General features: G+C 42.8%; 1 protein-coding gene and 1 long non-coding RNA gene across 4 annotated transcripts; both read left to right on the top strand.

Moving 5' to 3' along the window:
- The first annotated feature begins 215 nt into the window (after positions 1-215).
- LOC120456625 lies at positions 216-25,821 on the top strand. 3 transcript variants are annotated; one of them, XR_005616851.2, is made up of 5 exons: positions 216-326; positions 4,264-4,486; positions 4,567-4,750; positions 23,830-25,319; positions 25,385-25,821. It is a non-coding gene; the product is annotated as an uncharacterized LOC120456625 (long non-coding RNA). The 3 variants fall into 3 exon arrangements; XR_005616852.1 differs by lacking the exons at positions 23,830-25,319; positions 25,385-25,821 and adding an exon at positions 8,300-9,252; XR_005616853.2 differs by lacking the exons at positions 23,830-25,319; positions 25,385-25,821 and adding an exon at positions 5,247-6,397.
- Positions 12,900-13,973, top strand: LOC120456623 (protein SPT2 homolog). The gene has a single exon (XM_039643546.2). The coding sequence runs from the start codon at positions 12,999-13,001 to the stop codon at positions 13,956-13,958; it is 960 nt and encodes a 319-aa protein (XP_039499480.1). The 5' UTR covers positions 12,900-12,998; the 3' UTR covers positions 13,959-13,973.
- Positions 25,822-27,118: the final 1,297 nt, after the last annotated feature.

Raw genomic sequence — 27,118 nt, 5'->3', positions numbered from 1 at the left:
GTGTAACAATGAATTTGCAACATTGAAACATGGGTTACATTCAACGCAAAACATTAAACATATCAAAAGTTATTTTTCATACATTGTAATATACTTAATTTACATAATTCATGTAATGTAAAATCAATTTCGTCCACCAACACTTACAATTCCCAATCAGTTCTGACTCAATCCTCATGGCATAGCCGCTCTGACAGCTCGCAAATCTGTTGACCGGAAGTTATGATGTGTTAGTAAAAGTGTGTCGGTGTGTGTGATAGTGGTTCCAGAGGCCATGTGGGCACCTCGTCGTCATTCTGGATGCAGTGCATCATGGACCTGACCAGGTATGTTCCACACTTTATTTATTTATTAAATTATATATTTATGTTCACGTGCCATTGACTAAACCCAATTCCATCGGGTAACCACCCCTTTTTCGGCCACTAATTGTAATTGGAAAATGTATTTTAAGCCTCTGCGAATAATTGCGCATTAATCAATTGCGGGCTGAGACAAAACCAGGCAACTGACAGCATTACTTCGGCTTTGACGTCATAACCAGGCATCATAATTAGTCGCAGAAGCGCTGAAAATGAGGGGTGCAAAAAGGGGTGCCTAATTAGTTTGATTAAACAGCGCAAGGCTTCGTGACTTAAATTGGTGACTGGCTCCTTGACCAGGGGAATAAATGTTGTCATTCAATTGCCGCTGCATCGCTGCCGGATTATCAAATCAGAATTGCTAGCCATTATCAAACGACCAATGGAGCAATGGACCAATGAAGCAATGGACAAAAGGACGAGGTGGCGGGCGAAACCTAATTAGAGCGCTTAAAACGTTAGCTTTATTGCTGCCGATGTCATAATGAGCCGGAAATGAGTTCGTGTCCCCATGTACTTACTGTACCTACAGTACCCATTCCACACACCACCTTTTCCATTTTGGGCTGACAAAGAGTTTGCCGCTTGTCTTTTATGATTAATAATTGGCTCGGCACCAGGACTTAATGGAAGGGGTTCGATGCACTCACAGAAATTAGGGTACTCGTAATTTAATTTTCAATATTTATTGCTTTCGCCATTATTGCACTTAAATTACACCTTTCGGATATTAAGGATTACGGTTATATATTTCTAAAACAAAAAACGCTATTCACATTCGTAATATTGTGCTGAGTGCACCCAAAATTTCGCACAGTGCAGTCTAATGTGTCGCCAAGTCAATTGGGGCAGGAAAAGCGGGAAAGCGGAAGAGCAACTCCAGCCAGCGAGTGAAATTTCTATTCTCCGCTCTCTATTCTCTTCTCGTCGCTGCCTTTTCTTTTGGAAATTTCCTTTATTATTGCATTAGTTGCCTGCTATTGTTGTTGTTGTTGTTATTCCTGTTGTTGTTGTTTGTGTTGCTGCAGTGCCAGTTAATAGAAAAATCTGCAGCCCAGCAAAGACTTTCAAAGTTTTCCCCAGAATCACCAACCCGCCCATCGCTTTTCCCTTGCAATTGCGCTTTTCTTTGCCAGCGAGTGTATTTCATAATTTAGACCAGCTTGTCGCTGCCGCTTTTCCCTGTTTTCCCTGTCTCCCCGTTTTCCCATTTCTCCCCCCGCCTTTCTTCTCGGCAATTTTGATTGTACGAGTACATGGCCCACCGCCTTTTCCCCCACCCTCTTTTTCGAGTTGAGTTAAGTTGATTTTCCTTTTCTCTCCGCCGGCTTTTCTTTTCTTTTCGTTTCGTTTCATTTCTTTTCTTCTAGTGCCTTTTATTCGCCTAACTATTATTTTGCTCTATTTTTCACTACCCTGATCCCTGTGTTTTGTGTGTGGCGCAGCGTGAAATTGAATTAGGTCAATGCGTCAGGCAAAAGTGCCAAAATATATATAAATCGAGAAACTACAAAGTGCAAAGCGGGAAAATTCCATGAGGGGAAATTCGCCAAGTACCAGCGAGCAGTAAATGAAATATGCTTCGACCCCAAACAACCAAAATAATAAACGTATAATAAAAGTATGCAATAAGAAAGTTTTAAGTGAAAGTGAGACGGCCACAGCTGATGAAAAGCGCAACAAAGTGCAGTGGAAAACTTGCATTTCCAGAACCGGGAAATCGGGCAACTTTGTTTTCGGCTGGGGAAAATGTAAGGTCCCCAAAGAATCTTATTGGCAATCGTGGGAGAATTCAGTTGGATACTTTGCTCGTCCCAAGCTGTTAAACCTTCAAATACTAAATATTTTATTAGTTGTTTCCTTTCGATTTGCATTATAAACTTAACTTTATACATTATTCAATTAATCTTTTAATGGGCTAAGTATAAATACTGCCAAGTGCCGGTAAAGTATTGCGATGCATAATATTTGGCGAGTAAATTGAATGTTGTACAAATTTCTAGGCCAACAAAGTGCTATTCTCCAGCTTAATTAAATCCACAAATCATAGCCCAAAGCTGCTGTTTTGGGGTCTTTTTCAATTATCCTTCATGATTGATTTTCCCAGCATATTTATGCGATCAACGCCGCTGGGGACTCGCCTAGTTTTTTGCCGGGTAATTAACTTTGCGCTGAAATCCCGAAAACAAATTGAATTCCGAGACAATTCCCCGGCCGGCGCAGCCATAAGCATCCACAACAGGCGATCCCATCCGATGGGCCACTACTATATGTACTACTATACTACAGTGTATATGGCGGAGGTGCTAGGTGTGCCACTAGCCAAATGGCAACTAAATCATAATGGCGACAGCAACTGCTGTGAGTGTGCAGCGGCTCAGCTCAGCTCGTTTCAGCTTGTTTCAGTTCTGTTCAGTTCAGTTCGGTTCAGTTCTGTTCAGTTCGGTTCAGTTGGCTTCAGAGCAACGACAACGCAGGCCATTAACAACTTCAAATTATTTCGCATAATTTATTGGCCGACATGAGCCCGAAAGTATGCCAAGCGGCAGCGCAACGGGAATCCAGGACATGGCAAAAAAAAAAAAAACTCCAACAAAACATCAATTACACAATTACACCGGACGAAAATGCAGCCAGTGCTATATATACGTATTTGTAATACAACATAAATATTAGGCACTAAACGTGTTTAAAAGTGTGCAATAATAAGTTTGCACAGTGAAATGTCTTTTATTTCTTAGAGCTTACCTTTGGCCATATTTGCCATAGGCCAATTTATTTTGTATTTTTGCATTTGTATTTCTCTCTGTGCAGAAGCAACATCGTTTGTATTTCAATGCAAAAAGCGCCCTAATAAGTACGTTGGGAGAACCGCCTTTGTGGCAAAACTGGGCGTGGTATGCATAAAATGCATAATTAACACGACAAGTGGAATTTATTGGCATACATTCATAGCCATAACCATATACATATATATATATGTATATACAACCATAGCCAAACATGTTTGTAAAATCGTATCCATAAAGGCAGACAAGCTGCGTTCTTTGCATCCTTTGCCAAAGATGAATTTCGATTTGGCGATATTTTTCCAACAATTTGAATTTAATTTGAGCCAATATTTTGATTACTGAAATGGATTTCTGGCACTTTGCGGTTGCCGTTGCACAATCAATATTTTTTTGTTGTTTTGTTGTTGTATCCGTTGCAATTGCAATTGCATTTGCACCGCCTGCCTGGCGAAATGCCGCCAGTTGCACTTTAATTAAAATTAAACCTTCGGAGACCATCATCACGTAGTTTTCCCAGCTCAAAAGGAGCATTCACATCATTATCGTCGTCGTTGGAAACTCATTTCCATCATCATAGCCGGGCAATCGAGAAGGAAAACCTTCAGATGGTTTTATTTAATTTTCTCACATTTTTACTTACTACCTGAAGTACATTTAAGTAAATTTTTACTTACTACCTGAAGTACATTTAAGTTTTATAATTGTAAAATAAAATTAAAACAAACTATACTTTTTATTTATATATATTTACAATTAATGGTAGATTCTTAATCGCCACTGCATACGCAATTTATACTCGTGGGTGGATAATTAAAGTGAAATTGCACATTATGTATAGATTATCTAAATTGAATAATCTGAAATATGTTTAAATCGATTGGCGATGCATTTAAAGCATTTAACCTATGCAAATTTAATGTTTTACTCAATATTAAGTGAGTTATTCATTAGGTGTATGCTTTTAGATAATATTTCTATAGCATGAAATCAATATTTTATTAATACTTAACCTTATTTACTAGCCCTGGGTAGTTGGCTATATATTACACGGGTAAACCTATCGATATAAAAACGAGCTGGCTATATAAGATAATGATAACTTTTTTCAGCGCCGCCCATGTGCCACGCCCACCGCTCTGACGCCCAGGCTTCGGCAAATTTGCATTAAACCCGCCAAGTGAGCTGAGTGGATGAGTTGGACTGGCATGTGGCTGTGGAGGCGGATGAGGTTGGGGATGAGGATGAGGATGCGGATGCGGATGAGGATGCGGATGCCATCAGTTTTCCACAGAACGGGATGAAGGGGACGGGCAGGTGGAGATTGGAATAAAGGTGAGGCTGTGGCTGCGGCTGTGTACCCGCGCCATAAACAAAAACTCATTAACCCAATTTCAATATTAACGCAATGAAAGTGCAGCGATGCCAGAGGCAAACAGCGCGGAACCGAGCGCCCATAAAGGGAGCTGGATCTGGAGAGGATTCCGCACATATGCACATATAGGGGCTGGGACTGGAGTGATGTGGAGTGGAGTGGAGTGGAGGGGACGACGAGGAGCAGGAGAGGCCCGGTGACAAGGCGACAGTCCGATCCCAAACGTAAGCTACCCACAATAATCACTCAAAAGTACAAGTCATTAATTTTCATTAAATTGCGTGAGAATTATTTGTCAACAAAGCATTTTCGTCACACATACAATATGTATGCATGGCAAATGACTGATGGCAAAAAATGCGGGGTCTTTAAATCAATCAACGAAATTTTGTCAAGAGCATAAATTACAAAAAGAAAATAACAAAAAAAAAATAAAAACCAAAATACGGCAATTGCGGAAAAGTATGTCATGCCAAAATAACGTAAATTTATAATGGCACTGCGAACATAAATCATCTGACAAACATATATAATCATACAATGTACTGGCTTAAAGTATTAGTATTTTGTATAAAAATATATATAAATGGCTTTACATTTACCCATTAATTTGGATTTGCTTTTTTTAATGTAAGTAAATTACATTAAATGTATGAATTCGTGGCTACAAGCGTTGATTTCCGTTGATTGATTATCAAAAACGAAAAATACAAATTGCAGAAAGAAATTAGGACATCCTCTTTTACGATTCCGTTTTGGCCGCAAAAGGATGCTCCATAATTAATCAGCCGCAAGGCCAGTGCCAATCAAATGTGACCCAAAAAGAGGATGAAAATGGATCTCTATTCCACACCAGCGACGCCGCCGATTCCCCAGATTTCCCCAGATTCCCGACAGCCAGATGCATCTATATATGTATGTTCGAGTATGTACGAGTATTCCACCTGCCCGCTCATCTGACCACAGCAAAGTTTGCCAATAACTGCAAATGCAATGCATTAAGCCCGCTTCGCAGAGGGGAAAAGAGTTGAAAAGAGGGGATGGAAAGAGTTGAGAGCTTTTCAGAAAAGGACCCCCCATTTTCCTGCCACTCAACGCACCTGTCGCAAAACTGACATTAAATTCACATTACAAAATTGGTTGCCTGCACTCGGCGTATCAGTTTTTGGTTACCTTGTTGCAGTCAACTTGGGGGCTTCACATTTTTCGGGAATGGTTTTGCAGCTGAAGCTGGCGATGGAGTTGGTACAAGGAGGTGGAATCCATCGATGCGCTCCACCTGCCTGAAAAAGTTTGTTTTAATGGACAAAGTTGGCTGTTGAGCGCTGAACGCTGGCCGGGATTCTGGGCAACTGGCAACTGGCAACTGGAAAACCGGAGAGCCTGCAAAACTGGAAGCTTCGCCTTGCTCTATTTGAGTTTCAAGTTGTGAGCCGCAGAGCCGAGAGGGTTTCACCAACTTTTTCCGCCAACACACAAATTAAATTATAAATCAGCGGGCGTGGCGTGGCGTGGGCGATGGTTGGGGGCGTGGCCGAGCCCCTTGCCCCATCACCTGAGCCATCTGAGTTTGGTTCGGTTTTTGGCTTAAGCTCCGGTTTACTGATCCTGGGAGGCTGGAGACTCTCGGTCTCGCATTGAGTGTTTTTCTTGCTCGTTAAATTTTACCAGGCAGCGACAACGTGGCGTATGCGTAATCTATCAGATTGAGCCACAATGGAAAGTTTGCCCCAACTGAAGAGGCAGAACTTTTGGACTGCGAACATTTCCATTTAATTTGATGGCGAAAAACTTCTGGCGGCTGCAAATAAATGTTTGGCCCACACATGAATCATCATTGAAATAATAAATTCAGCGTATAAGAGATTGCTTATATACACATCTAGATGTATTTGAATTAAATTATTGTCGCACTGCAAACTAATACGGAAATTATTCAGCGCAATTATCTAGTAATATTATTGCATACTTATGCAGTCACAAATTAATGACTAAAAGTGGAGGTGCATTCAAAAAGCCAGCAATTAAAGAGGCAAAGTAATGAACTGCGGGGTGAAAAGTTTTTTTGGTAAAAAATAATACGTTTTTTTTCGATAGCAACAAAAATAGTTGTCCAAAAGTAGAATGCCATATCTCGTTGAATTCGTTACAAAATTCCCTATCGATCCATGTACATACATTGATATGCTAATTTTTGGCCATTTTTCGCAAATTTTGATGATGGTGCCCCTTATCATAAATGCGAAAATTTGTTAAATTTTCTTTTTGCGAAAATCAAAAAAGTAGTGATACACATAGTTAGCTATGTTTAATAGCAGCACAAAACTGTCTTTATTTTAGCTGTGCGCCCATTTTTGGTCAAGTTATGGCGAAAACGCCGATTGAAAATATTCGATTTTTTTACAAAATGTTGTTTTTCGATTTTTTGATAAAAAATAATACTTTTTTTTCGATAGCAACAAAAATAGTTGTCCAAAAGTGGAATGCCATATCTCGTTGAATTCGTTACAAAATTCCCTATCGATCTTTATTTTAGCTGTGCGCCCATTTTTGGTCAAGTTATGGCGAAAACGCCCATTGAAAATATTCGATTTTTTTACAAAATGTTGTTTTTCGATTTTTTGATAAAAAATAATACGTTTTTTTTCGATAGCAACAAAAATAGTTGTCCAAAAGTGGAATGCCATATCTCGTTGAATTCGTTACAAAATTCCCTATCGATCCATGTACATACATTGATATGCTAATTTTTGAACATTTTTCGCAAATTTCGAAGTTATGTAACGCCGATTGAAAATACATATCTGATTTGTTAGATCAATTTATTTTGTTAAAATTTTTGAGAAAAAAGAATCCAGTTGTTATTCGACCCCCGTTGATGGGGTTACGTTAGGAACGGTACTTGCAGATCCCAGCGTTCGATGTTATGCAACTGCCACTTATTGGTGGTACTTTTCGTCTGGGGTTCTTTATTGTCCGCCATAGTTGTTGTTCTAGTTAGTCTGTCGATATTGTTGTTGGTGCGGCCTGTCGCTGTTGCCATGCTACCTCGAGCAACAATTTAGTCCTCTGTTGCCATTAAATGCTTGAGCTGCTTAATGAAGGAAATTAGCAACCCAGCAGGAAGAGGAGGATGCAAGTTGGTGGCGGGGAGGGGGGGGGCGTTTAAACGGAAGTCGCAATGAGCAACATCTCTAAGCCGGGCACATTGTGCTGCACTGTGCGGCAAAAAGTTGCAAGGCCTTTGCTCACTGCCACCACCCGCTACCACCTAGCCCTCTGGCATCCAACACCGGCTGCAATGTGCCACCTCGCACCACCACACCACCACACCACCACACCACCACACCACCGCACCACCGCACCACTGCAACTCCGCCGACCGAAGGCAACATCCAACTGGCGAGCCAGTGGAGCGTGCAAGTTATGTTTTCTTTGAAGTTCATGAAGCAAAATGTCTTAATTACTGAAATGAGATGACGACGAGACAGAAGAAAATAAAAAGGTGGCAATAACAGAGAAGTACACACAGAAAAATTTGCCGTGATAAAAAAAGCAAAACTTTATTCATTTTTATTGGCTAAAAGTTTTGTTAGCATGTGGGAAATATAAAAATAAAAAGGATATGTCAAAATTGGTAATGAAAATTCGTTTGTTTCGTATGTTTTTCTTCTTGTTTCTTTTTAAGTGAATCAATGCAGTCTTGTATTGTTTTGTTACTATTAATTTCTATAATTTTTTTTAACAAATACGTGAGTATGATAACTGTGCAGTAGGAACAGCCAGGCTAGCGACCACAAGGACTTAGCTTGTTCTAATTAATTTGAACGTTCAGGCAAAAGTACAAACCAAAAAAATGTGGCAGCCAGGAAGAACAGGACTAAGTGAATCGAAGGAATCGAAGGGACGAGAAGCGCAGGAGCACATATGCTGGATGTCCTGGTGCACATCCTGCGGCAATAACTCACGACCACTTTATGCGCTTAAGTGATTTCTAATGCAAACCAATTTCCGAAATCAGGCACAAGCACTTGAAGCCAAGGACATTTCCCCTTCACCAAAGGACCCATTCTCCATCCTCCCGCCTCAAGCCACCCAAAACAACAGCCCCCAAAAACGTTATCCCTACGAGGAAAATCTGAAGTCAGAAGGGATATGCTCGTACCGTTGATGTTGCAAGCAGATGCGGAGGGAGAGAGGAAAGAGGAATGGATCGCCTGCCAAAGGACGCGGCCTCCACTTTCGTCTATCAGGCAAATGACAGTCGCGTCCTGCCTCGTCCTTGTCCGCCCAATCACCACCCACCCACCCAACTCCTCCTGTTCCCTGTGTTTCCCGTGTCCCGTAGCCAGACGCTGTTTGTCTTCGACTTGGTCCCGGCTTAATATCACATGCAGAACCTACAACTCTGCACATGAAACGATGGCGCAATCTAAAAGCTGGCAGCAAAGAATTCAGATTCTGGCTCAAACGGAGCGGATGGAGTGGGTGTAAGCGGAAAGGAAATATGGCCAAAAGATGATGATGATGATGGGGATGCTTCGTTCCGCAAAAACAGTCAGCGGGAATGCGGGAAAACGACAGCAGCAGCAGGCAGCGGTGGAAAATCATAAAGGAAAATATTGAATTTACTGCAAAAAATGCAAATTTTATCCTTTGAGCCAAGCCTGAAAACTTCACTGGCTGCCAAAAGCAGAGGGTACCAATGGGGGTGGTCGACTTTATCTTGAATATGTAACTCTTTCAGACTATTTAACTTTTATATTTTATAATATAAAATAATTAAAATTATTGAGTAACTAACTATACATAACTTGTACAGCCTTAAAAATAAGTTGAATGATTTTCTTAGCTAGTTAAAAAACATTTCATACATAGTAGTATATATGCCATTCAATTTATTGCTTAAAATAGGATTCCAAGATTTATTAGCATAATAGATAGTTTACTGAGCTGTAGGGTATATTTTGGGAGTACCGGTGCAGCTTCTTCGCCGCCTCGAAGAGGACAGTGTCGTCCGTGGTCAGGATGACTGGCCGGCAGCCCACTTTGTGTCCTGCCAATCGCAGCACACTTGTGTGTAATATCGCCGCAAATTGCTGGCCAGTTCGATGCCAGCAGCCCGAGCAATAAGCCCAAAACCAGACCATGCCAATATACAAGTAAGCCGTGTGAAGGTAGCTCCTTCTCGTCCTTCCGCAAACATTACGCGCTCACCTCGCCGCCATTTGATTAAACTCGTGCTTGCGAGGGTGGATGGAAGACAAAATGTTTATGAGGGAATACCGCGAGCAATAAAATTTAATATGAGCAAATGATACGGAGATGCGGGTATGGAATGATTTGAGTCGTGGAGGCAAAGGGCCTCAACTGACTGTGCAATAACCACAAATACAAGCCACTGGCAGAGGGGCAATCACAATAAAGAACGAGGAGGAAAATCAAAGTTATGCAATGCCAGTGTGTGTGTGTGTGTGTGTGTGTATGTTCTCCAGTGAGCGATAAAATTAACAATTCAATGAAGTGAATTCGAAATGGCAAATCGAAAAGCAAAGTAGAAGAAAAAGGCGAAATTTGGCTTTGGACCTAGCAGGGCATAAATGAAAGCCACTCAGCTCAGGACAAAAAAAGGAACAACATATACACACTCATACACACACCCACTCACACACACACCCACTCACACACACACCCACTCACCCACACACACACACACGCACAGCCGGAATGGCTCATAAAAGAAAGTGCGTATACGTTTAGGAGTACGAAGCCAGACGCTCAATAAAAATTAAAATAAAATAGCAAAATAGAAGCCCACAAAAAGTTGCCCGAGCAGCTGTAACAATTACGATTGTTACTTGCCTGTGCTTTAATTTTTATCGCTTGCAGAATAAGAATAAACTTGCTACACCATCACTTTCAACTTTTTCTTTCAACAAAAAGTTGCCTTCATATGCGGAAAATAACTGGCAGAAAAGTAATATCGTTCTGTATTACAAGTTGTATTACTCAATACATGGGTATATCAAGTATATATGTTTATGTATTCTAAAAATTAAATAATCCGTACACCAACTTTTGAATGGAATGAACAAACAAATAATAAATAGTACAAAATAGTAAATTAGGCAACACGGAGCATTTAATTTCAAAACTTTTAATTATGTCTGAAATAAACAAAAAAGTTTGCACAAATTTCAGTTATTCTCCGCCGTTTTCATTTTCCATTAAAAACAAAATGCACGCAAAATATTAAAACAGTTATGGCGTTTTCATTTATTTGTTAATGTTTTGCATTTACGTTCAAAGTTTGTGCCAAAAGCATATGCAAAATAAGTGTGTATGGATAAGTGAAAACCAAAACCCGTTTCACCGCTCGAATTTCAAATTGCGGCTTAATTTTTAATTAAAACAAAATGCACACTAGATGCCAAAATACTTAAAAATGTCGTGTCCTGTTGATTTTAGCTGCTGATTTTGTTTTTCGAGCGACTAGTGAGTGTTGTTGAGTGGCTTTCATTAGAGGCAATCGATTGAATGGAAAGGCGTCTTTTGTTTGCTCGCCGTTTGCTAAAATGTTTGCACTTGGCTTAAACGCAAAATTTGCTGATATTTGGCAAACAGGCGAAAGGATGGCCTGGAATGCGAAATGCAAAATGCGAGTTGCGAAATGCAAAATGCAAAATGCAAAATGCAGTGATGCGTTGTCAATGGCAGCATCTGCGGTTTTCCACTGCCGTGGTGTTGGTATTTTTCGGGGTGTTGGGGGGTAGTGGTTTTTCAGGGGAGTGGCTTGAATTGTTCATATTTTGATTAATTTCTCTCCTTGCTGTTGTTGTTGTTGTTGTTTGTCAAGCGGAGTAATTGCAAAATCCAGGGCGTGTGTATGTGTGCGAGTGTGTGTGTGCGAGTGTGTGCTGCAATTACGCAGTCGGAATGGGAGATACTCCCGACCACATTCCATCATTCTTCTTTTATTCTTAAAGAAAGTGTTCCCAAAGAATTATTCACATTTTAATACGAGGACATTCTAAATAAATATATAATTAAAAATGCTAATATTTCATAAAAGTAGAGTTCTATACAAAGACTTCTATTCTTCTAATTGTGAAAAAGAGTAGTTTACATGCTGTTCTGTGGAAAAAGAAGCACTCTGTAACACTTCTTTTCCGACTGGGTATACCCATACCTACATATATGCTCACGCACACACACGCACACTTAAGCACACATGCAAACTGCAAACTGCAGTTAAGCAAATAATGCGCTAAAAGCATAAACTAAATGAATTAAACGACACACAGAGAGGCTTACAGCCGCTGCATTTTATATATGTACACCCCAGTATATGTCTATATATGTACATATATATGGCTGATATACACCCACCCATATTTTCCTGGAACTTTCTATAAAATATGAGATAATAAAAAGTGAATTATGTTTTTGCACAGCAGCGGCAGAGGCGAATATAATAAAAAAAAAATGAAAAAGAAGAGAAAAAGCAAAAATGGGAGGGTAGAATAACACGAATCTCGCAAATAAATGCGAATAACTACATCAACAGGGGGCGGGGGCGGGGGAGGTGTGCCAGCAACAACAAGAGTTAATTGCAATTGTTTGTTCGCCAGTTTAGTTTTTTATTTGCACTTTAATTATGAAAAATAGTAGCGGAGTAGCAGAAACTAATTTTCATAAGTACACAACTTTGTGCTGCAAAAGTGGAAACAAGCACAACACGGACGAGCAGACACATGACTTATGACAAAACACAGAACTTGATGGCCAAGACCATGGACCACTGGAACACTGGACCACTGGACCACCACTGGACTTTTGGCCCCTCCACAGCTCCACAGCTGCAGACAGAGACACAAGGGAGCCACAGGAACGGGAGGCCAAATGAAATGAACAAATGAACAAAGTGGGTAAAACGAAGCACTCGCAGAGCGAATCAACTTATAAATAATAATGCCCGAAAACTGAACGCTTAAGTGAATATCCTAGCAACCCGAGTCCATGGCAATCTTATATGGCTTTTCGAAATAAATGAGGGGGGTTGCGGGCACGAGACACATAATTTAATGTTATGAAAAAGACAAATATTTTATTACGAAACAGCTTGATTAACTTTTTATGGGAATGAATAAAAATGCTGATGTACTTGTACATAAAATCACTCAGTAATTATTTGCCAATAAACAAAAACAGGATATTATTTAGATATTATTTTCAACCATAATTCTGTAATATAGTTTTAAAATGCACATACAATTTGTAATGCCATCGTAATTTCTGTACAAATAGCAAATTCAATATTAAACATATTTTGAGAAAACTTAGTTGCCCGGGTGTTTGGCTGTCCCACTTACTACTGATTGTCATTCAGTTCAGCCCGATTCTCGTTCGCCCGCAGAGCTCCGATTTTATTCTATATTATATATCTGATATTTACTCAAATTTGTATCAAATATGAATACGTGCCACGACAATCGTTGCACCTTCGACGAGGGTATGAACGCGTCCGTAAGCCACACCAAGGATCGCAAGATGAAGGAGTCGGCAAAGAAGCCACCAATGGTGGCCGTTCTCAGGAAGATGCCGCCAAAGCCGCAGAAGGCAACACGTCTATTCCAGCCGAAGGTGGAGAACAAGTTCAGTTCGACCATTGCATTGGCTGCTCCCAAAAAGGACCGAGTGAAGGACATCAAGGTAGCCGAACGGTCAGAATTCGAACCGATACAAAAGAACATACTTCGCAAAACCGGACGCAATCGTCCTGGTGACCGACTCTTTGATCGCCGATCAGGATCGAATCGCACTGGCGTCAAGGCGGTGGACAAACGCAATGGAGCCGGTGCCCACAACTGGGGATCCCTGCAGCAGGAGATTGACTTGCGCCAGAAAACCAATTCGCACGCCTTTGCCTTCGAGATGAAGTTACCAAAGGTATCGAGTTGCGCTGATAACAACGATCCAGTGGAGGAGCCGGAACAATACACTCTTGACGAGTGGCGTGCCATGCAGGCCCAGAAAAAGCGGGTATTGCAGAAGTTTATAATGGCTGATTCCGGTGGAAAGGATGTGGCAAAGGGGGATTCCGGAGAAACTGGAGAAGCCGATGGACCAGGCGAAACTTCCACCAAAGCCGCTGAGGAAACAGGAGGAACTGAACGTTCAGGAGATACTGAAACAGCGGGCGGGTCTGAAGGATCCGGAGAAACCGAAACAGCTGAGGCAACTGGAGAACCTGACGGATCCGGAGGATGTGGAGAATCTGGAGGATCTGGAGGATCTGGCGAATCGGAAGAGCTTGAAGATGAAGGCGAAGGCGATGGAATATCCGCTGATCGCCAGCTGTACGTGGTTGATATCCTGTTAAATTTCCACACTGATCAAGGCATTATTCCTTATCGCTTGAAATTTATCTAACTTGCTTGTCTTTGAGTAATATATTAATAAAAAATTACTTTATTAAATATAAAAAAATAAAATAATATTAGTTTACCAAGCTTTTAGCTTTTAGTGATCCAATGCAATCAAAGCAAATTTTTCTTACATTTTCATGAGCTTCCAAATAATTGGGAAGCCCTTAAAGTCACTTTAAGGCCGTTCCCCACAGTTTTGATGGAATTTTCCGGCGTCACCGCAAACTTTTCAGTTTTCCATGTTGTGCTTCCGCCTGTTTCCCACGCCCACCCCCCTTTTCGCCCCCCAGTTCGCCTTCCAGTTTCTGGTTTTTGTGCCTTTTCCTTCATGTTACATTAAATTGAACAAATTCTAGCGAAACAAAAACAAAAGTATAAGGAACTGTGCGCTGCAAAAAATGGGGCAAAAAATAAGTGTCCCTCTCTCTCGAACTCTGTCGCCCTCTCGCTTGCACTAATTACACGACTCACACGGCACAGAAAGAGCCGGCGATAGTGAGCGAAAGATAAACTATCTGCGGAACTGCAAATTAAATGAAATTCTAAAAAGGTTTTTTTTTGTACCACTCTGCGTTTGCCACTAATGAAAATCTCTGCCGTATTTTCATCTTCTTTCGTTAATTTCTGAAAAGGTAGAATTCCCGTAGAGTTCCATTGACTTGAATTGTGTCGCATGTTTTACGTATTCTATAACTGCCAACCAATTAGGAGCAAGATGCCCAGTAAGCCGAGCAGCAGAGCAGATCTCGGAAAACTGGGTGCTTGTTAAAATTGATTGCCAGCAAAAAGAGGACAAAAGCAGAAGCAACAACTGCTTAGGCATGTTACCTTTTTCCCAGCTTCTCTGCTTTTCCTGCCTGCTTTTCCAAGCTTCTCATGCCTTTCCCGAACATTGATTTATATTTGTATTGACACTTCGAGCCCCTTTCCCAAAAAATAAAGAAAACCCCGTGCCAACACAGTGCCTTCCATACTGTTTGCCTATCGCACGAATTTGTCCTTGTCATTGTTTTACAAGCTGCCCCTTATCACGCCCCCTTTTCCGCCCCCAACCCCCCCAAAAATGGGAGTCAAAGTGCAGGAAAATCAGGCAGAAGCGGGGGGAAAATCGATTAGGCAACAAGAAGTTGAGTTCGGTTTGGTCACTACAAATACTCATGAATATTTATGTTCTAGAGGGGTTATTCAACATTATTGTTTAAATATAAATAATGCCTTGATTAGCTCAATTTATTTATAACGCTTTTTAAGTTCGCCTGAACTTCATAAAATATCAACTATATTTTGTATAAATTAGTATCATAATTCTGAAGCTGATTAAAAATCTGGTCACAAAGAACGCTTTGCGTTGCACAAACTATTTTGACATTTATTACCTTTTTAAACTATCCCCGAATATGCTATAAATATAGAAAAAATGTATTGCTGAGCACATGTGTAGATCAATTTAATTGAATATTGACCAAGGGAAACCGCAAACTTATCAGCAGAATTTATAAACATACACAATGGCTTTCTATAGAACCGAATGGTAATTGTGGCATAATTTTTGTGTGCATTTGATCACACTTGAATAGTCTCGTTTCCGTCAACTGAAATTATTTCAAAGCTGACACGAGAAATTACCATTGATAAATGCCGGAAATGTGCTGCCCACGCTGGCCGCCCACTTCTGACCCACTTCTGACCCACTGCCCCACCCACCCACTTGCCCCATGAAGTGCAGGGCATGACTGGGAATTCCGGAGAAGGCGCCGGATTCCCTCCCCCCACTTCCTGTCCAGCTCACAATGGCCATGCAAATTGGACACGGCTGCAGCAGCCATTCCCATGGCCATGCCCACTACCGCACTCCTAGTCCGAGTCCCAATCCCAGTTTGAATCCCATTCCGATTGCCGAAGCGCCGGGTCATGTTTGTGTGGCGTGTGTTTGTTTAACTTGGTCATCAAGTCAAAACAAGAGGCGGAAAAGAATGGGCAATGAATCGGGATGGAGATGGGAATGGGAATGGGATTGGAGCGGGTGGATTGGAGTGGTCATGGTGTGGTGTGGCAAAAAGAGAGGACAACTTGTGCTGTTGAATGCAACATGATTGGAGGTTTCTTTAAAAGGCCAAAGCTGCACAGAGCACTTCCTGCAATTAATGTCCAAGTCAGCATCGATTGACAATTTGGTTTCGTCTCGAATGACCAGCAATAACAATAGGTTTCAACTAACTATATGTTTTTACAATTGCTATCTGCCATAAACGAACGAAAGAGGAGCTTTGTGGGCAATAAATGTGGGCAAAACTCAAAGATATTTATATGGCTTCTATGCAAACCTTACATGCTTTGGCATAACAATAATTGTATTTAAGTTTAAATTCGTGATCTATAAATATATATAATATTTCCATTACCTTCAAGTTCCGTTATTGGTAATATTTGGGCTTTTTGTTGCGGCTTCTCAACATTTTCCATTTTCCATTTTCCATTTCCCCGCTGTCTTATTGCGTTCTCGGCCATAAGATGGAGTGGTTTATATTTGGAGCGCCTTCGGCGATCGATGGCACCGAGTTATTTTTGACATGTCGCCCTGTCAACGTCAACACAAGGCTGACATCCAAGTGGCAGGCCAACACCTGAGACTTGGCTTCCAGCCGAATTTCCCAAGCGCCACCCACTTTCTTCCACCGAGGATTTTCCCATTTCCCAATGCCACTTGCCAATTCGTGCGCTCCGAGTGCCTAATGATGCGACAGAGCGGCGCAGAGCGGGTGCCCCAGTCCTGTGTTTGTTTATCTAACGAGTAAATACGATTTTAATTAAATGTAAATCACATTGTCAAGCCACACTCGCACACAAATACACAAATACACAAATACACAAATGCACAGACACCAACACCAACATCCGCACACAGGCCATAAAAGTTACTCCGGAAAAGCGAGAAAGGCGGTGAAAATGCCGGGGAGGAAAGGCGCGGGGAGTGAAGCGGAGGCGGGGGCATCAACACCATCTACAATTTGAGTTACACCAGCTGCCAGCCTGCTGCCTGCTGAGTCGACGCCCAGACCAACATATATTGCTTTCACATGTTACTCATACGCCCCGTTGCTCCGGCACTCACATTGCCCCAAACCCGTCGCATTGCGAAACCCGTCGCAAATCCAACAAAACTCCGTCGTCTTCAGACATAAGCCATGGCCAGAACAGGCCAACACACCCTTGAGATTATTAATTAAAAGACAAGAAAACATAATTTCTAAATTTCCATACAAAAACCAACGAACTCATTCCGAGCAGAGACAGCAATCGAAAACAAAGGCAGAAGGAGAAATGTGAATGGAGAAAGGACTGAAGGCACATGGAGAAAGTAACGAGGGATAAAGAGAATTGGTTATTGTGCAACTCTGGCAGATAGAGACTCACGTGACATGATATACGTGTTTTAGTTATTGGATTTCAGTCGGTTCTATTTAGTATTTAAATGCTAATTAGAGAGGGGAAAAAGTGTTTTTAGGTGTGTTTTTAAAATTATTGTGTTACACAGGTAGCTACTAGGTATACCTATCGATTTGCAGCACTGAAGTTAGCCACAAGCCAACAATACTTATCGTTTCACAACACTGATGTTAGCCACTACCCAACAATACTTATCGTTTACAACACCTAAGTTAGCCACGACCCAACAAATACCTATCGCTGAACAACACTGAAGTTAGCCTGAAGTTAACCAATAAAGCGATAGAATATATACAGCTTTGAAGTCTCATCTTCTGAGGAGGAAAACGAATTGACCAAGAGAAGCACTAAACAAACGACTAAGGAGATAATTAAGCAAAAGTTCGAGAAAACTAAGAAGGCTTAGGTAGAGAAGGAGAAAAGGTATTTGAAAAGTGACTTTTATAAAGAGCCTGAAGAGCCTTGGAAAGTGCATGTGGATAAGCAAGAAGAGCTCATCTAGATAACGATTTACAATAAAAAGTTTATAATGATCCACTAGAGATGTCCGCTAAAGATATGGAGGAACAATAGCAATAATTGTTACAACATTACGCATTTAAAATAAATGAAAGATTCTTAAGCTAATGAAATGTTTGGTAGCCTTTAGCCCGAGGTTTGTGATTACTTTCCACAAACATCATACAATAGAGGGTTCTCGACAGACCACTTTGCCCCAAGTAAGTGCAACACAAGTGCATTTGGGCAGAGAAATGAGAAGAAATGAGGGCTTGCAGTGCTAGTCGCTGAATAACCCATCACTGGCCCACTTATCCCTATCCATTCCACGTCCTGCTGCACAGATTGCCACCTGGCTGGCTGCCCATCAATTCGAATGCCATCCACCGTTTGAAATGATGATGTCGATGATGGTATCGCTCCTGAGGCGTTTTGCCAGCAAAATCTTACGACATCTTCGCTCCCCAACACCGGCAAGTTTTTAGGCCGGATCCGGGATCTGGATCTGGAACTCGATACGTACATTCGAGTATCCGAGCCTGTCTCCTCTTCCATTTCGCCATGGGGTTCGCACAGCAAAAGGCATGTGCCATTGTCGTCGTTTATGCCGTCAAAGTGAAAATCCATGCGAGAAATTATATGTCAAAGTTTCACTTTTGATATGCCAAAGCATTTGCGTTCCACACACATAGATGTGGAGATGGTGATGGTGACTTCTGGCCTGGGTTTGGTGGGTGCAGGGGTGGTGACCTCCTCTTTCTGGTGACCTCCTGGCGCACTGCAACGCGGCACGCTCCACTGACGCACTGACAAAGACACATTTGCGGGCCACACAGCGCTGAAGATGAGCAATGGCAATGACGACGAGCTGTCAGGGGGTGTGGCACGGGGGGGTGGGGAAGGATGGAGCGGGGGTGCGGGGGTACGGGGGCGGTTGTGCTACCAATTACTCGAGTTACTGGGCCAGTGCAAAACGTATCCTGTCCAAAGACTACTCCATACCCCAATGACCTACAAATTTGGAAAATTTATAAAAAAAATTAAATTAGATCGATTAACACTTTAAAAATATAAAATATAAAGAAGATAAAACCCAATTCGCTTACGATATGATTTAAATTTTGCTGGCAAGAGTATTAAAGAATTCGATTCGATTCGATTCAAAAATTCAGACACCAATTCATTCTACTTCTTTTTTGTTGCAGCTAGTTGTGCGTTGTCCTTTGGTTTTGTCTATGGAAAAGGAAAGGACGATGTCTTGCCATTCTTGCGCCGCCTTCCCCTTTGCACTTTCCGCTCAGCCATCCCATTCGAGTGTTTCCGTTTTCTGTTGGTTTTCCTTGGTGCACCTATATGAAATTTCCATCGGGTATACCAGAATTTCAATGATTTATTAGAATATTTGCAATTATCTCGATATACTTAGACTTTCAAGAAAGTAATGTGAGATCAAGTAATGTGTTATATCATTTGACACTACTCTACACCTACAAAGGGTATCTAATGGGCATCACCAGGGTCGAGTCATGTCCGCCTTTTTCGCCTCATTCCGGTTGTCATTTTCCGGAATCTTCGCTCCTTGGCTGGTGGCATCATTCAAAGCAGTGTAATCTACCCTACTTTACAGTTGACAACCCAAAGAACCCGTTCGCCTCGCCACTTTCCCTTTGTCGGTTGCGGTTGTGGCACTGCCACTCCCTCTTCCCTTTTGCCACGCCCCGCCCCCCCCCGCTGCACCCCACTGCGCCCACCTAGTCCTGACTTTTCTTCGTCCTGCAAGTTGGCCGTCTGCACTCGGATCGAAATGTGGCGGCTGCTGTTGGAGGCCACAAGGATCCAAGTCCAAGTCCAAGTCCTCAATCTGCCCGGGCTGCCTTATCAATGTTTGCGCACTTTGCTTAATTTGATTTCGCATTTGGCGCTTGGGATCTGATTGTGTTTGCAGCCACAGCCACAGCCACAGCTGGCCACGCTGGCTGCTGCATTGAGTGGCCTGGTCACACTGGGCTCAGCGTCAGTCAATTTCCGCAAATTGATTGACTACTTCCCGTATTGCCCTGGGCTGCTTAGCTGTTGGCTTATTCTAAGCACAATAAGCATATCTAATTCACTTGAGCTCATCGATTGCAGGGCATTGTCCTTTGGAAATTAAAGCTGATAAGATGCCTTAATAATAATAACAATGAGGATCATGGGATCGTTAGTTTAGTTAACTTGCTTCTCTTCATCATCTTTTCTGGCCTGAGATTCGGTTGGGTTTTAGGCTCCAACCCAACCCAACTCCATGTCCATGTCCATGTCCTCCCTCCTCCATTCACAGCCCAATACCAAATCCAATCCCCTTGGCCCCCTGACAGCCTGTGGAATTTATCGGGCCCATTAAACGCAGCGCACTCCCTTCGATTCCGGTAAGCAATTGGTAAGGGAATGGGTTTGGATGCCATGGAAGTTGGGCTCTGAGCAACTGACATGCAATTTATAGCCCCGACTGGTAATTGACAGTCGTCCCGTCCCCGCACACTCCTGCTTCCTTAGTCCTTCGTCGTTCTCAGTCCTTCGACGTTCTCGTTCATGTTTCTGCTGTTTATTAATAAATTGTCACTTGCAACGGACTGGCATTATGGTTGATTGCCACCCCTTTGGTGGAGAGACTCGATGGTGAATGGTGACTGGGATACGAGAGCCAGATGAACGAGCCCATGGCCAATTAGTTGCCATCATCGTAGTCGCATCCCGTTCCGTTGCCTAATCCCCCTGTTAAGCCTCATCGAAATTGTATCATTATCATATCGAGTGCTGCCATTTTTGGCTTACACAATGGCAGAGCCAACTCCCATCTCCCAACTGCCAACTGCCATCTGCCATTTTCCATTTTCCACCTTCCATCTATACAACTATACAAGATGGAACTATATGCTCCTGGATACCTGGGGGAAATCTCCATCGCCCAACGTCTCAATTCAATCTGTATAATGCTCGCTGCTCAGTCGCTCCTTCTCTTGGTTTTTACCAGCTTTCCCAGCTTTTCCAGCTTCGATTTTGGCGTTAACAAGTTTTCCCATCCCTACATTTCTTATATCCGGCATACGAACTAAGGACTCCGCAGCTCACAGCTCGCAGCCGGACTGCGGCAACTTAAGCTGCTTATTATCCCGCGGGGCGGAGGTCTATGATGGTGGTGGTGTACTATGCACATAAGTACATATAGATAGTCGGATATATCTTCGGTCATCCTTGGCAGCCGGCACTAATTGGATTTCTCTGGAACAATGGCCAACTATCGGGCATTTTGTTCGGCTCGAATTATTCAATTGTCGTTCTGATTAATCTATGGAAAAATGGCAGCGTACAAAAAAGTGCGCAAGGTTGAGCCAAGAAACACATAATGATATCATACTGTTTTGAGCTGATAACCTCGTTGAATAGCACCACTTGAACTTAACTTGGCTAGCGACTTAAACTGGCAACAGAGTAAGTTCCGTAAAAGACTTATTCGTATGAAGTGCAGCTACTTCTGTGATTATTGTAATTGGCACTTTTTGTTACAGTGCAGCCAAGAGCAGGCATACATAGTTGCCTAAGTGCATTTAATCTAGCGTAGGATAACAATGCGATAATTGCCGGCTGAAGGCTTAGTATTACACATCTTACATCGACATGGCAAAAGCCCTTCCATCACTTGTTTGCCAAAGTCCTGGCGCATTTCAAAGTCAACTGACAGCAGCCGGGCACTTGAACAATGCAAGATTATTACTGCTACGAAATGGCATTATCCCGTCGCCAAAGTTGGAGGACTCATGTCCTGCGGACCTCCGATCCCAACCAGTGCTCCGCCTCATCACTTACGGTTAATTGTGATGGCAGCGGGCGCAAAAAGAGCACATAATTCATGCCACTCGGACGGCGGAGCAGTTACAGCAGCCAATGCTAACAAGCACATTAATAATATCTTAACTTGAGCGTCTGAAGTGGCGCCCACAGACCATTGGCAGTTATGTGTGTAGTTGTGCGACACAGTGGGACCTCGCCAGTGAGCGACTCTCTGCCAAAAACCACTAAAAGGTATCGATAATATAGCCTAGCATTCAGATGAATTATTAGTACCCCGATTTCGCTTGGCAAACAAGAAATAGCTAGCGTTAGATAGCGAAGTTCCACTGTGGTCAAGGGCTGGGGTTACAGGGGCTGCGGGGGGAATGGATTGGGGCCAACGGACGTGGTCGAGCACAAAATGCAGTTAATTAATCATTCCGGGCCAAAGTAGTTTGGTGCTTGATTTATTTTTGGCCATAAGCAGCCAGCGAGCTGGTCGCAAAGTTCAAGTTTTTTATCTACCCCGTTTCAGACGCATGAAGAACAGAAGAACATGCCTTGGCCAAGTTATTAAAAAGCCTCAACAGACAGACGCAAAACGGGCGGGCTGTGTTTCCGCCGTATTTTTCTTGTTTTCTTATTTTTCGTTTTTTTTTTCTTTTTTTTTTTTTCTTTTTTTTCCTTTTTTTTTTGTGCAAAAACCGCAGTGACAGGAAGTCACTCGAAAAGGGCGTGGCAGTTTGGGGCTGTACATGCAGCTATGAGTCGATTAATTAAACCACAAGCGTTTAAGCGGCAAACCGCAGCGGTGGGTGGCTGGTTGCCAAGTCGAGTTTACTTTAATTTGACTTTCACTTATACACGTACACACATCGTCGCCTGTCCCGCCCACACACAAAAGCACACACACACACACACACACACACAGAAACACAAATGGGGCGAAAGAGAAAGAGAGAGCGGGACAGAGTTTACCCGCATCCGGTGCTGCTGGCCCTTCTTCGTCTACTTCCGGTCCCAACGCGGCTGAGGCAATCAAATTTCGTATTAATTATGTGCCTAACCAAACACCTCACACACACGTACACACACACACACACACTTGCACACACATATATGAAAGGAAGAACAACATCATCAACAGCAAACAATAATGAGAAAAGAGCGGGGAGAGCGGCGTAAAGGGGCGGAAATCGTTAAATCGTCTGGGAGGATAATATATTTAATATTCAACTTATAAGCCAGAAACCCTCACAGTTTCAGTTTCGCACCTTTACATAATTCAAATGATCACTACAACTGCATATTATAAAGTTTATAGAACTTATATCAATAATCATAATAATTATTTGCGAAAATATATTTGTTCGCAATAAACTTAGTAATTTTATTAAAATACTCATATCTGTGCTAAAAAGACGTTCATTTTCAGATAAAAATGCCAAATATATCCAAAATAAAATTTGTTCGGTTGGCTTGGAAAAATCCAGGCTGCCTTCACTCGATGTGGGCTGCTAAAATTTTAAACTGGCAGCCTGGGGATACGATGACGCCACAAAGATTACGCCAAGCTGGCCATGCGGAGATGTGGCGATGTGGAGATGTAGCGATGTGGCGATGTGGAGCGGTAGAGGGTCAGGTCAGGGACAGGCGACAAGGCAATAATTCTTTGGTTTTCACATTTTGCCCGTCGCCCGTTGTCGAAAATCTTTTTGCGGCTTATGTTACACCAGGACAGCCCACCAACCCAGCAACCCAGCAACCAACCAGCACACACATCCCATCCAGATGGGCTTGGAAGGGCGTGGGCAAGTGGGCGTGTCCTTTGGGACGGGCGACACATGTTACGGGTCAGTGGAGCCGCTGCCGACGGCTTACACTTTTGGGCTTAGATATTATTCATTTGCATATGCATGCTTATGATGAGATTTATTTATTTGACTTTCTCCCCCTTTTACTCGCCACTTTTGCTGATTTCTTTTCATGGCCCAGTTAAGTGGGCTATGTGGAAATTACGCAAAGTGTTTACCTGCCTTAAGAAATATTATTAGTACAATTAATATAAATTACCACATATCTCATTTCTCCATTAATCACAAAAATTGACTTTGGTACAGTCCCGCATCACGTTCTTGACCAGGTGGCAACGCTGCACGTTAGGTGGCGCAACGGAAACGGAAAAGCCTTGCCTCGCCAGCAACCTTTAACTCGCCACGCACGCAACACACGCGCGATTAGCAGCAATTTGTACAGCAATTAAGCTCAAGTGCAATAAAAGTTATTTGCACCGCAAAGTGCAGCGGGGAAAAAAGAGGAAAGGGGTGTAATGTAATGGCAGTAGTAATGTTGGCGAATGCTGTTGCAGCGAGTACAACGGCGATGACAACAGTAAGTCGGGCAGTAAACGGCAGGAGCTAAAAGTTATGCACTTTTTTAAGTGAATATGATTGCATTCTAATGTCAGGCCATAAATTAGCGACTTGGACTCCAGACTACGGACTCCGGACTCCGGACTCCATGGCATGACCTGAGCTCAGCACGCGACCCACGCCGCTGACAGCCTCGCTATCCACACAATTCACCCACTGAGCACCACTGAGCACCACCCAGCACCACCAGCCCGTGTCCTTCCCCCCTCCCCTCCCCCCGAGGACCGCCGAACCCCACTGCGCGTTACGTGACAGGAGTATGCGAAACTTTTCAGCTTGAACGAAAATTTATATGCTGAAAAATATAGCGAGCGAAGCCAGTGCACACACCGCAGAAAAAAAAAAAAAGAAATCAAGAAAATAAAATGGTGAGAGGCGTAAAAGAGTTTGCCACACATAAAATACCCAGCACTGCGATTCCTTTTTTGTTTACGATCTGCCATTAAACTATGGAATGGCTTCATTTGATTTTGAAACAGATATTGCTGCAGAAAATCGTCAAAAGATTGCACAAAATGACAATAGTAACGAAATGCACTGCAATTGAAAGGGTGTGTATTTTATAGCTATATTCTCTAAATAAAAATTTAGGTTTTGGATAAAACAACTTTGCACTGGCATATATTCAAATAAATAAGGTGTCAAGTTCTGTTTCGTCACAGACCAAGAGTCAATTTGTTTATGAAAGCCAATAGAATTACCATCCCAAAAGTTAAGAACATAGCTGCTGCAGATCCGAAGATCACATAGACTAGATACTGCTGCATATGCCCCAGCACACCCTATGGTATCATATGAAAAAGAAAGGGGTAGAAATGTGCGAAAAATTCGCAGAGCATGACTGGGCTGAAAAGTGGGTGGTGCAAGTGGTGCGAGGTGGTGCTTACCCCGCGAGTGCGACTGGGTGTGATGAAGTAAGAGGTTCGCAAGTGGGGAGGCGACATTTTGTGCGGTTTCGCGTGCCACTGGAAAGTTGAACGTGCTGGGCTAATGCTGCTGCTGCTGCTGATGCCATGATGCCATGATGCCATAGCTCCGGCTGTAGCTTCTGTTCCGACTCCTGCTCCTCCAGCGCATCTGGCACTGCCAAGGCCAAGGGGGCGATGTGTGATGTGGGCGTGGCACATGCACTCGCATGCCGCCGCTGAAGATGAAAAACTGCTGCGGATTACGTGGTGGTAAGAACTTTTTGACGCTTGATTTTCATGCTGATTGTAATCCCTGTGTACGAGTATCTTTGCAGCCCCAATATCATGGAACGGGCCAAATATGTCGGTGGGCGTGGCAATTAAAATCGCCCTGCAAGCTATTCACAAACTGAACCGGAATATAATGCCAGCGAGTTGATATGCCACGCAGTTGGACCGCATGAACATCGGTTTTGGATTGGGGCCCCTGGGGGGCCACGCCCTCTGGACTTTTGCAACTGCAAATGAACCTTTCAACTCACTGCCAACAGTGTTGCCAACTATGGGCTAAGCCCAAAAAAAAAGAAAAAATGAAGGATGAAAACAACGAGGTCCTGGCTTAAAAATATCCGCAATTGCTGGGGATTATTTTTAAGTAGGCCTCGATTACAACAGTAGTTGTCGCACCTATGTGAACTTTCAATTCAAATCGTCCTGTAAATTTCAATGGATTAAGACTTTAAGTAATTTACATACAAGTAGTTGTGCTAGTGAAAATGCGTTTATGTTCAGAAATAATTAGGCTGTTATTATTTATAAAGTAAGAAAGTAGTTTATAAATGCAGACAAAAATAGCTTTTCCTCGTTTAAATTAGATTGTTATTCATATTTTTGTTGATTTCAATACAAGGGTAGTATATTCATAAATATTAAATATTCGCACTATATTTTTAAAATAGCCAAGTTGCATGTTCTGTTCGGCGACAACATGGTGCATTTGGACAGTAGTGAATTGTGGCAGCATCGGAAATATCGCATTTAACGAATGGCTGTGGGTGCCGTCCACCAATTTTGCCCACGGCGCCGATTTTCCCGACTATATGCAGTACGTATGTATGTATTTCCATTCGGACATGATATTTTCACCCGGCGACCCCACCCAGTATGCGTACTTAACATTTTCGATGCGGACCGGACCCTTTGGGTTGCCGAACAAAAGCAGAGCGCGAAACTAATTTATTTCCATTAGTCGGCGACGTCGGCCACGTGAAATATTTCCACTAATTGGCATTTGGCAGGCCGCGCAGCAAGTAGGAAGTAGATCCTGGGGGTCCTCGGATCCCGGGAGCCTGGACTCCGACCCTCACAAAACATTCCGTAATTAATCATCTCTGATTTGGCATCGAAGCCTGCACGGCGGCACTGGCATTTTTCCGGCCATTTGGCGACGCCGGCATCGTCGGCATTTTACGCGCCGTTAAAGTTTAATCGAAAAAGTATTTTTGTGGCCAATGAAAATTCCAATAACGAAATGCCAGCCGCAACAAACTTCTTGACTTTTTTATGCCCAGCCGGCAAGCCGGAGAAGTTTTTCCACCCACTGGCACCTGTCGCCCTTACTTTTGCATTGGCTTGATTAGTCCGGGGGTCTTGGTAGAGTGCCGGATCCGGACATTGATGCACCCGGATGAGCCGGATTCTAATGCGAAGCTGGAGCCGGAGACGGAGACGAAAAGCTGGAAAGCCGGGAGAATGCCTGCATTTGATGGACATCGTGGGCATGGCCCATCGTCAAATTGTCTGGCTGAACTTTCGCAATGTGTTGCGCTGTGGCCATTCGCAGGAAACAGGAAAACTTTTGCCCTCTAATGCGCAATTAAGCTTAAATTCCGGTGGATTGGTGGCCATTCGGGCAGAGGTGGTACATTGTGGATCATCACCTAAACGACAAACCGCCGGATGGATGCCCGGTCAAAATACTTAAAAATGGACAGCTGCCGAGTTCAGATGTTGATCCCATCTGAAGCAGTGGAATTTTAGTTGAATGTTTCAGTTCAACAAGTTGTGGG

Source organism: Drosophila santomea, chromosome X, assembly GCF_016746245.2.
Source record: "Drosophila santomea strain STO CAGO 1482 chromosome X, Prin_Dsan_1.1, whole genome shotgun sequence".
In the NCBI taxonomy this organism is placed as follows: Eukaryota; Metazoa; Arthropoda; class Insecta; order Diptera; family Drosophilidae; genus Drosophila; species Drosophila santomea.
The sequence above is the reverse complement of the archived record's forward strand: the minus strand, read 5'-3'. Positions and strand labels throughout refer to the sequence as shown.